This window comes from Spea bombifrons, chromosome 4, assembly GCF_027358695.1.
Source record: "Spea bombifrons isolate aSpeBom1 chromosome 4, aSpeBom1.2.pri, whole genome shotgun sequence".
Classification (NCBI taxonomy): domain Eukaryota; kingdom Metazoa; phylum Chordata; class Amphibia; order Anura; family Pelobatidae; genus Spea; species Spea bombifrons.
In genome coordinates, this window is record NC_071090.1 from 36,355,319 (window position 1) to 36,367,961 (window position 12,643).

The 12,643-nt window shown below is 39.4% G+C and overlaps 1 protein-coding gene across 1 annotated transcript in view; it reads right to left on the reverse strand.

Moving 5' to 3' along the window:
* Positions 1-12,643, reverse strand: part of UNC5A (unc-5 netrin receptor A) — a 128,050-nt gene that overhangs the window by 46,379 nt on the left and 69,028 nt on the right. The window contains exon 2 of the mRNA XM_053461841.1: positions 523-774. Within this exon, the coding sequence (XP_053317816.1) occupies positions 523-774 (252 nt within the window). The remainder of the gene's footprint in view (positions 1-522; positions 775-12,643) is intronic.

The following is a 12,643-nucleotide window of genomic DNA, read 5'->3' on the forward strand; positions in this document are numbered from 1 at the left end:
GAACACTATAATAGGCGGACATGCGTCTTTATTTTTGTATTCCATTGATGAATTGATATACATATATATATATATATATATATATATATATATATATATATATATATATATATCATATTAATTACACTGTGCCAGCTCACAGCCCACTAGTTACTCTCGACCAAACAATGACAATATTAGGCTTTTATTCTTCTTTGAGTTTATAACAAGAAAAGGCCACAGTGTGACCATCAGTGTTGACAACCTTGGGTTAGTTACCATGGAAAAATTACATGTTGGAAACTGTCTGACCTACATTGGTAGGTCTTTCGAAAACATGCTGGTGTTGGGACAGTCATGCCAAGGGCTGTATAATAGAATTAATGAATGCTTGCTGTATGACAAAGGGGGGAGGGTTGGAAAAAGGATGTACATTTAAAGCCATCAAGGTTTTGATCAGGCTTTTTTGGCCAGAACCTGGCCTAATTTCTCCCTAGGTTACTGAAAATAATTGAAAGGTTAAATAGGTAGCCAAGTTCATACCCGTGCTAAGGTCAGCATTCGGTTTGATCACGTGGTCAGTCTGAGGTACCCACTCTCCATTGCACTTAAAGTAGATCTGCGTGGCCGGCGTGGCTTTACAGCTCAAGGTCACTGGCTTGTTCTTTACAATGAAGACATCTTCTGGTTCCAGGAGGAAGTGTGGAAGCAGCTCTCCTCCTTGCCCCCCAAGACCCACTGCACCTGGCATTGGCACCGGGAAAGGATTTACTGGGCCTGAGCTCTGTTGGCAACCTGAAATCACAAAGACATAGTGGATTTAGTGAAAACTGCTCAGTTCTAGGAAGCCGTGTGACCGGCTGCCTTTTCAGAGCATGTCTTATCTTTTTCCATCAGCCTCAAGCTTTCTACATTCTATATTCATCTTATTATTGATTTTTATATGTTTTAAGCAATGACAAACATTGTATTAAAAGACGCAATAAAGAATTGAACATTAAATTAAACTGTATCCGTGCAATGTCTTCACAGACCAATGGTTTCAAAATGTTCTTATTTATTAACCCTTCCTTTCCATCTGAAGTTGCATTACTAGTCTGTTTCCTTGAACAAAGCTAATTGTGCTTAATGATTTATCTGTGCAACACCAGACATCAAAGAAAGGTTGTCACAAGGACAAGTGTAGCTGAGCCATGATTTAGCAGGAAACATCACTCATGCTGTAATCTTTTTTGAAAACAAAATATTAGGATATTTCTTAGCTAGTTGGTCCTGGCAAACTAAATTATTTGCCGCATTCATGTAGTGCTGCCGGTACCCTTTGAAACAACAAAATGTGACAGACCCTCACAACATTTTTTATTACAAAAAATTTAGTATTTTCTTATTTTCTTAAATTATTAGTTTTCAAATAATTTAATGGTTTTAGACAGCTGCATATTTACTCTATGAATGCACATCAGATCTGTTATCTTAGCCCAGTCTACTAGACAAACACTTTGAGTCCTCATCATACTACCTTGTGGTAAACAGGAGAATGGCTCATTGTTAATCACCCGTGGGCAATCTCTGAGTTATGAAAGTCTATAAGATTAAGCAGGGCCGGCAATTGCCCCAGGCGGCACTTTTGACTTTAGGACGCCGCAGCCAGCAGGAAGCTATTATTAGCTTGTCTGCGGTCTGCGGACCTAATGCACGCTGCGCAGAGCGGCTTCTCCTCCATGATTGGAGGTCAGCTCTCGCGTGGCAGCAAGAGTTTCCCAGAAAGCGCGGTGACGTCAGGCATCACGTCAGCGCTCACGCATGGGGGGGCTGGCTCGCGGCTTTTTACACTTCGCCCCAGGCAGCACAATGTCTTGGGCCAGCCCTGCAATTTAAGGACTTGATGAGCATTGCCATAAGGAATCAGCTCAGTGTGGTTTTTGCACAGCAAAATATTACAACATAAAGGAAGTATATTAGAATATCACTGGGAATAACCTGAAATCATACTTGTATGCCGGGCTCTGCTCTTATGAGCTTACATTCTTTAGATTACTTAGCATGATAGAGACAGATGGTAAGTGAACTGCTTGGGAAAGGAGGTTCTGATTGTAGAGAAGATCAAAGGAAGCGGTAGATAACCTAGAAATATCACATCTGGGGAGCGTTGGTCAAAAGAAAGTTGGTCGAAACACTTTAAACGCTCACTATTTATTTCCTATGTTATGGTATTATTATCTATAAATCGACTGACCTGAAGAATAGACCAGCCTGATTAAAAGAACAAGGATCTAATGTTCTTGTGGCCCTCTACCTCAATGTGTTAGCTGCCCTCTGATTTTTGAAACCTAATTAAAAGGATGATCTGATGACCCAAATAACCCAAAACAATAATCCCATACACACTGCATCAACTTAGACCTGGACTGCTGTTTTTCAATATACTGATTAAAGCCTTGAGTATGTAAGTTGCATGCATAGGAGTGCATCCATATTAAGAGTTCAAAGCACAGCTACTTTGCCTGCTGTTGATGTCCATGGTCTCTAACTCATTAATTCACAAGACAATTAATATGGAGCCACCACACAGGGACATATTTTCAGATCTAGCGCTCTGCTACTATACTTACACTCATATAGACCACTTGCATACAAAAATGTCATTTTTGCATGTGTGTGTATATATACACATATATATACAGCAGGAATCATATTTAAGAGGACAGCAAGGGGCCACAGACAAAGTGAGGGCATCATACAAAGCAAGTTTTTCCCCTTAAATCTGCATAACATCTAAGTTAATATCCACACATAATCAAGCAGCCATCAGACAAAACAGTATAAAAATAAATCTTTACATATGTAAGCCACTTCTGCATATAAATATATATATATATATATATATATATATATATATATATATATATATATATATATATGCATAAACACACTTAGGTTTTATTGTTTATTGTTTTATATAGCACCATCAAATTCCCCAGCACTGTACAATGGAGAAATAAGACACACCTTGTTAATCAGCCTCTGGACCCATCTAAGTCAGGCTCTGGAAAGCCTCTCCCATGCAAAACACACATGTCCAGTCACTTAGTGCAATGCCATTTTTGTCTCAGGAATCTTCTATTCAGAGCCTCTCCTTGTCCTGGGAGCACATAGGAACTTCTTCCCCACTCAATAGCCCCCGATTGCGAGTCTGCTGCAAGTCTGTTGCCTGCCTTTCAGCAGGGCTGTCTTTAACGCAGGACAAAAGGGGCAAAAGGGGCAGCTGCCACGGGCCCAACCACGATCACTTCTGTACAACCACAACCTCTCTTGTACCAACCACGGGAGGCAGAAAAGCTTCAGGGTCATGTTAGTTATACAATGTGCGAGCAACGGAACGGTAAGAGTTTGTGAATGAATATGAGTGAATGAATGAGTATTTGTTAATGAGTCTCTGTGGATAAGTGAATGAATGACTGAGATAGCATGGATGCATAAGTAGAGGGCAAAGATGGCACAGACAGGCTGTTTGGGGAAAAGTTGGCACAGGCCGGCTGTTTGGGGCAAAGGTGGCACAGGCAGACTGGTTGGAGGCAAAGATGGCACAGACAGGCTGTTTGGAAGCAAAGATGATACAAACAAACTGTTTGGGGCAAAGATGGCAAGGGAAGCTGTTTGGGGCAAAGAGAGCCCAGGGTCCAATCAATATTAAAGGCACCCCTATACCTCAGGGACCCATACACATGATTTGCACACGATCCATGCACAAAAACATCTCCCTGGGACTGTCGAAAACATAAATCTGTGCTCCCCTCCAATACTCCTAATACCTTGTGCATACCCAGAATGTATAGTGCACTCTATTTATTCTGAAGTGCTCATTACTGCCTGTGATTTCTCCAAAGATTAATTTCTGGGTTTATCATGTTCTTATGACTGCTTGTCAGATTTTAAAGGCTTTTTAAACACATTTCAAAACGCTGCTTTTTCGTGTCATTACTGGTCAGTCCATGGGTCTAAGTAGGATGATTTTGGCATGCAACTGTGTGCTTTTCAAATCCAGGATTATTTAGTGGCCTTGCTTCCCTCCTGTCAAATAAGTTTAGCTTAACAGGTCTCGTACCCTTCCCTTTAAAATACCGAACTAGACGCAGCCTGGTCATTAAGCTCAGTAACACGTAATGCAAATTAACTCAAGCAGACAGTATTCACAGTGTTCATACCAGCAACGCAACAGAGAGAATGTTTTCTAAAATACAACTTCTCAGACAACTATTAGGCATACAGAAACAAATTTGTGAGATAATAATTGAACACTTGGAAAACATATGCAAATAAACCAAATGGCACCAAAATGCTATGCCATACACATCTTTATGAAAGGGGGGTCTTGACCATGCTCTTATTCAGTTAAAGGGGCAGTTTAATGTCCCTGACACCCACTACAGAACAATGTATATTAAAATATTATGTGAGTATGTTAATATGCTTACTTATAAGTATACTTACCTGACACAGAAGGGGTAGCCCTGCTCAAGTGCCCTAGTGTGTGGCTGGTCTTGCCACTGATTGCCACAGCCAATCAATGGCAAGGAAGGGCTCCCATTGAAAGGGCTTCCAATACAAACATTTAAAAAGACCACGCAGCTATCACATGTATTAAAGTGCATATAATAGCTGTAATGTCCCTTTATGGGGCTAAAACAGATGTAACACATAAACATAAGGTGAGCATTATGCACATAGTGATATGTGCGTATATCGTCCATCTGTTGTGTGATAAATAATTACGTAAGTCATTAGCACCAAAAGCAGAATCATAGAATGCTTTGTTAACCAAACTGATGTTTGGCAAGTTGTGAGTTACAGATAAGACTTCCATTACTATGGTGATCTCAATTAAAAAAAACAGTGTAATTTGTGTCGTATAATATATGCTTCTTCTTTAACTGAAATGTAACTACAGTATAATCCATCAAGTGAGGCTTTTTCAGGTTTTTTGTGATAAGTAATCATACGCACAGGTCCCTTTCGCTTTCTTTTCATTGTTTCCTTTTCTTTCAATCATACACGCATCATTAATTCACAAGCTGAAAACCAGCTACATTAGAAAAAGAATTCAGCTGTCCTTTACTAGGGGAGAATAATGCCTAATAAAGACAAGCAAGGAGAGAGCCAGATATAAAGGGAGCTATAAAAAGACTTATTAATAAGATTTATCAATGGGTTTTGATAAATGAGACTGGGGGTATTCTTTGTTACTGCTCTTAGAAGGTGTGATATGTCCCAGCACCTAATTCAAGGCTCAACTGAGACTAGAAATGAGCTACGTTTCTCAAAGAACTTAGGCTGGCCCTAGGAATACACAATGCGTGTCACAGACTAAGACAACTTTCAACCTGTAGATCCCTAATCTGTAAAATTGATTGAGGTTTGTGCTCCAAAAGCTCAACAACTGCTCTCAAATGGCCTACCAATGGCACATTAAAGGTAAGCACAAGGGTAAGACATCGTAATAAACATAGAATTTGATGGCAGATAAGAAACATTCAGCCCATCTACTCTGGAATAGACTGTATTTTCCTAATGTAAGGACTTAAACCATAATCAGTTCTTCATTTTAGATTTGGGATAGTCTTATTCTACCCCAATGTGATGTGAGATCATAAGGTTAGACCGTGGTCCGGTCCCCAGCCCTGCCTCTAGCCCATCCACACTTCCACCAACTAACTAGCTAACAGTTTGGGCACCTAAATATTTTGGGTTATGTGGACATAGTATCTGTCTGATATATTTTGTGCTAATGTACTAGAGGACATTTGACAGGGCTATACCTTAGGTTTAATGTTAGCGGATGAAGATGACCACATTGGCCATTTTTCCAGGATGACTACCCTGAAGTGCTTGGGGTAATCTGTAAACTGATTCCCTCCTATGAGTTTATACATCACAAATAATGATGAAAAAAAATCATATTAGACCAGTCTTTAACCACAAATCTTAATGATATCAGCTATATAGAGACACCACAATTTCCTCTCTAGATTTTTACCTTGTTACCTAGATACTCCTTTGATTGGTTGGAGTAATAGTGTCCCTAAATGACCCGCTCAATTGTATAGAATCATAATGAGAACACAACTAGTGGTTCTCCACTAGTCATCATATTATGGTTTCCCTGATTAATTTAGACACGCCAGAACAGCCTTGATAATTTGGTTTATACATAGAATTGCTCCTAGCATCGTTGGCAGAAGAGACAAACAGCCCTACATCCAGGGCTAACACCAGCTTCAGGTATGGAATGCATTGTACAGGATAATTTTACAGTAATTACTGGCAATAGGCTTAGCACATTTTCCTGAATATCAGATGATGATTGCAAGATCATTTGCATCTCATTTGCAGGAAATCTCAACATTTCTAATACTTTGGCTGTAAAATAGCATAACAGGGCAAATAATCAAACAGAAACATCTATTAAAGGGGTTTCATTGTATCCAGAAATCTACCAGTGGCTTATAAAACCGCTTCTTTCATAAAGAATCAGATCTCCGTCTTTGTGATTCTGTTGCATCTTTACTTGTTTTTCTCCTGCAGTAATCTTCAGGTGCTATTGGTTGAAAAGTCGTCACCATCACTTGTATGTTTAATGAGGGTTAAGCTCCTCCACTATATTAGACCCAGGTGCAGGATGGGCAGCTTTCAGAAAAATGGTGCCTCACATATCAATATCTGTTAATTCCATCAGTACGTATAGCAGTAGATCATCCACAGCAGCAATATTTTATATAAAACAATCATTTTAAACCACCTTCACAGAAATGCCGGTCTGCACAGTTAGAAAATAGGGAACGGTCAGGCAAGAAAACCTTTATAATGGATATTCTTAGGAATGTGATAAACATAATGCACTTTAATGTATCAAAAAGGCTTACAAATCAGAGTGTGATGAACTAAGCTGAACTGGCAGGCATGAGTCACAGTATAATGGAAATAGGTAGGGGATTAGTGCATTCCATTGTTGGATGCAAAAATACAAATCTTACTCACAAAGCAATATATTTTAGGGGATTCATTTTAACTTCATACTTATTTATCTGTTCCCATGTTCCGTCAATCAATTTCTCTCTCCTACTATATATATATATATATATATATATATATATATATACAGTATATATATATATATATATATATATATACACCGTATATATATATATAAATACGGTATATATATATATATATATATATATATATATATATATATATAGATAGATATATATATATGTGTGTGTGTGTGTGTAAAGTGAATTATAATTCTGGTCAATAAAAAAAAAAACATTATCACAACTTTGTTATTTTTCATCCTTAAGTGTCCCCTTTTTAGGTTTCGTATCTAGTATATATAACAGCCTTGTCACTGTGGCAATTGCTGGTCACCCTGGGTCACATGCTGCATTCTGATTGGTCCCTGCCCCAATCAGAATTTCAATTCCTCGGAGGACAAGTGTCCTCTGTTCCCTCTGCTGCCCACCACTTCCTGTCTGATCCTCAAGGGGAGGGTATATGAGAAAAGCGAAGGTGAAGTAAGGAAAGAAGTGAAGAGATGGTAAGCAAGGAGACTGTAGGAGATGCAGAACATACGCTAGCTGAATTAAATTTAGTAGGAGAATAGTTTATATTCTCTGTACTTAGAGATAAAATATAATATTTGCAATCTCTGGTAATAATGCTGTCTAGCTGGGAAAAAGTAGAGACTATGATTTAAAGAAGGAGAATATACCTTCATCTGGTTCTTATTGTGTCTTATAAAAAGTAAAGTGATTTCAATAAGAACATATTTATTGTGACTTATTAGCAAACACTGATGTAGTGCGGAGCCCAGACAGGTGGGTCATCCCTTAGTCAAGAATCTAAATTTACCTCTGCACAAAGAGAAACCAACCATCATTGACTCTATACAGACAGAGCTGTCATTTGGGATAATAGGTGTTAGGCAAAGGCCATCTTAATACTATAGGACTAAGTAGTTTGCAAGCTTTTTAGTGAGAACAAGAGGTATTATGGTGATGAGAAAGGGTGGGAGGAATTAAAAAAAATATTGGGTTACAAAGCCTGATCTCCTGTAATTCTATATTTGTCAATAGGGTCCTCCTACAATGAGATAGACGCAGGTTGTAAGCAATGTGTCCCCCACCTGGATTCTGTTGTTTCTCTAATCAGAGGATCTCTGGCAGCTACCTACAACACCAGGGAAGCCCACAAAGCCAGACTATCCCGCGAAAACAAAGACTTTTCCGAGGTATAGTAAAACATATTGAATAGCTTTTTCTGGTCATCAGGAACAATCACTTGGATGGGTAGTTCTTATCTTTTCCTAAAATAGAATAGTCCCGTTACACCAAAAATCACTTTCATTTTATCTCCAACCTGGCAGATGCTCACGGTGAAAATGGCAACCAATTTATTGCACACTGTGTTAACATTTGTAGATCAAAATCCCAATATGTACTGAGATGCTTTCAATTAAAGCAAAATTAACACTTAATAAATCAACTTTGCTGGAATAAAATACCTGTAAAGTGTTTTCTTTTTTATTTACTAAAATGCTTCTTAATTAAGATTTTTGGCATAGATGATGTGAAAAGCAGTTGCACCCTATGGACTATTGTAATGCGTACAGCACACGTAACAACATAAAACCATGGACACATTACACTTTAAGAGATTGTAGTATCCTTTTGACAAATGAGCACCTAGGGTACTAGAATGTGGTGATACAGGGTCCCATGTTGTTAAGTCATGCCAAATCAATTACAGCTTGTATAATTTAGTAAAAACTGTAGTTATGTGATAGCTGATTTAGATGCTGACAATGAATAATGCTTGCCAAAGTAATGTCTCAGTTGATAGGTGCCAAGCTAGCCGCTCTGTGTGATATATTAAAAAATGTGTCAATAATCATCTCCTCAACACGGCAAAAAGGTATGGCTGGAAGGTAATCACAAAACTGTCCCCTGTGATCTTACCGGCATTTAATGTCTCTAAACAGTACCTTTAGACAAATAGTGTTTGGTAGGTTCAGACCATGTTTCACTGCTGTACACCCTCACCCTCGACTCTACTATTACATGCAGTCCAAGGGTCCACTTACCACTTGACATCTCCTTTCGTCCTACTTGTACAGTTTGGAAAATTGTCAAGGTGCGTACCCATTAATATTCAGAGAAAGTACGTAACCTTTATGTTGACCTTCAGTTTACCACAGTTTCCACTCTAATATTTCACATCACTTCTACATAGTTAAAAAGACAGTCCCTACAAAATAAAAATTTAGATGCATTAAAGTCTACAATTAAAGTCTATCCCATGGCACATGTTCTACACTTATCTGGCATTTACTAAATTTGGGAAAATCTACAATGCGTTGAAGACATTGTTACTAAGGTATCAGAAGAAGCAAGATGCCTTGTGGTGCAGTAGTGTTGCACTGCTGCTGTTAGTTATACCAGTGATCTAGTATAGCCTTGGGCAGAATCCAGATATCAAACACAGGGCAGTATGACAGAACATGCAATTAGGCAGCTAAGCTTGGTTAGCGGCCTGACTCTTTTTTATAGAGGTAACAAACAAGCTTATTGTTGATGGATGTTAACATTGCGTTGTATGTATCTGAATTTTTTGCTGCCCTTGGTACCTGCCCACATGTGGGTAATTCCTTCTTGACATTGTGAACACATTTCACATGGTAAAGTTTTTCTCGGAAGTTCATGAATGGCTGGAGGTTTAGTGGCATGTCATGCAACACAGATCATGGACATCTTTTTTAATCAATATGCTATTAAAAAACATGTATGTATATGTCAGGATACCATTTTAATGTCCTAACAGTTCTTACAATTTATATGCAGCAATGTTGACTTGCATTATAGTCTCTCGTGGTTAGAACATGACCATTTTAACATTTCTTAGCATGAACCTGTTGTACCTTTGTAATTGATTTCCCAATCTTGTTCAGGAAGCATATCAGGAACTATGAGACGAGACAGATGTGTGCCCAAAATACCTATGGTATACTGAGCTCCTTCACAGCTGAGAGCTATTTTTAAAATTGAAAATTGTGCAGCCATCTCAAAACATCTTAACAGAATATATACATTTTTTGTTATTGACATATAAAATGGTGACAGGTCTACTTAAACACAAAAAACCCATGGTCTTCGTGTCATGTTCTGCTTCCAATTCACAGCTTATGGGGGCAGCTCAGGAACATAAGTACTTGTAAATTTAATGGGTGGTAAAATCATTCAAACATTTTTTAGTAAGTATGCAAAATGTGTCCACAGAAGATGCAAATCTACACCTCTGCATAAGCCATTTAAACAAAAGCTAATGGAAACGTACCTCTTTCTTTACCAATAATGTCAAGATGAGGGTTGGTTGAGGAATTCTGCTCTATGGGTAGGGGTTTCCCTCACCAAAATGAAAGACACAACAAATGTAAACCTTTTTAACCCATTTATCTTGTACTCTGACTCGCTGCTACACCCTTGCCACCCGATCTCCTTGTTACCCCTCTCATATGAGGCCACTGATTAGACAAAGAAGTTTAGGTCATGCTAAAAAGAGCATTGTATATTGACTGTATTGTTATAGTGAGGACAGTAAATGGAAGCATCACCGCTGCTTCTATTATTACAGTGAATTTATTTTAATTAATTTGAGCCATTCTTCACGAGCTATAGATGCTGGGCTCCCTGAGATTTCTTCACATACAACCTTGTTCTTGTACTAAAGAAGAGTGCCAGCATTTGCTACCCCTCAGGTAGACTCTATAAATTTCAGCAGGTACTTGAAACCTGCTGCTTGCCCTGTTTGATCTCACCAGAGGCTCCCCCGCTGCCTGCAGCCTTTCAATCAGGCACAGGCGGCTGGATGCTGAACTCGTCTCGATCGCTCATGTCCGCACTTAACTTCTAATGAAAAACAAACGTAGTGTGACCAACGAGGGACATTTCTCACATCTCTGGGGGTGGGGGGCTGGTCATGGCATGCTGACTCCAACACGAGCCTGATGGAGCAGAGACCCCTCCTTTATCGACAAGAGGCCAGAAGCAGCGACAAAGACACCAAACCTCGCGGCTTTGTCTGTCTTTTTGCTTCAGTGTTTAAATACATTTTCATTTCTTCATGTTGTCCTTTCCGTTCATGTCTTTACATCCCTGTCTATGCCCTAGAATCACGGTCACTCCTTCTTACTTTTTTTTACCATATCTCTGTATAATAAGGCATAACGAGATTTGCCTCTTTCTCAGGTACATTTTTTTTTTCATTCGACTGATGGAAAGATCACTGCAGTCTTGAATGCACCAGAATACCTTGTAAAAATCATTTGTTGGTGTCTTAGGTCTTAGGACACGGAATTCCATATGCATACGTATAATATACAAAATAATTGTACATATATTGCATATTTATATGTATGCAGTGTATGTGCATTTTTTTGGTAACAACCATTTGATTATCATGAAACCATAACAAATGTAGACATCTAAGGGTAGAGTTTTGACCTCATGAGTTATAGTGAAGAAGCAAGAGTCTCTATTCTGCTAGATGACCAGCAAGATAATTTGTCCACATGGTGGACAAGACAGGGGGTGTAGGAGAGGGGGGATTGAGATATGTAAATAATCTGATGGAATAAAAAATTGAGAAACCTCTTCAAAAAGTCTTTAGGAAAGAACCAAAGATACTTATCGCCATTAAAAGTTTATAGGGAAAGCTAAAACTCAAGGAAGTCATACCAACATATACTGTGACATTCTGCCCTGGTTTCCTGGCTCCTGTATTGTGCATTCAGGTTTTTGGATTGTTCCTAGTTCAGCCTCTAGTGGCCGCTCTGCTTATGTTTCTGCTCTCCTCCTTTTGTTGTCACCTGGCCTCGTTACCTGCTGCCCTGCAGTATAAAGGGCTGTAGCTTCCTGCAAACTGGGCTTGGCATTGTAGTAATAGGACTGTTTTGCCCTGGTCCTGTTCCTGAATTATTCCTGGCTTCCTTTTTGTTCCTGATTCTGTATTGCTCCTGCCTTCAGCCGTGCGAGTGGGCTTCTTGTCGTGTGCCCTGCAAGTGGGCTTCCTGTCGTGTGCCCTGCAAGTGGGCTTCCTGTCGTGTGCCCTGCAAGTGGGCTTCCTGTCGTGTGCCCTGCAAGTGGGCTTCCTGTCGTGTGCCCAGCCTGAGGGCTTCCAGCAGCATGTCCAGTCCTGTGCTCTGCCAGTGAGCTTCCAGTCCTGTGCCCTGCCGGTGGGCTTCTATTTCAGCATCAGAGCCGGCCTTAGGTGTTCTGGCGCCCTGTGCGGACTACTCGTCTGGCGCCCCCCCCATCCCAAAAAAAGAAAGGAATCAAAACTTGTAACAAAACCCCAATCACTATATACTACGCCAAACATTGATGTGATGTAGGCGTACCACTTCATTGTCTGGCTTAGTAGTAGGGATGCACCGAAACGAATTCTGGACTGAAACCAAAAGTGCAGCATTTACCTGGCCGAAACCGAATATGACCCCCCCCACACCATAACACATAACAAAACAATTAAATAACAATATTTATATATATATATATATATGATTAACAGCAATCACATTCTTATCATGCCCGCAGATTCCAGGATGTACTCA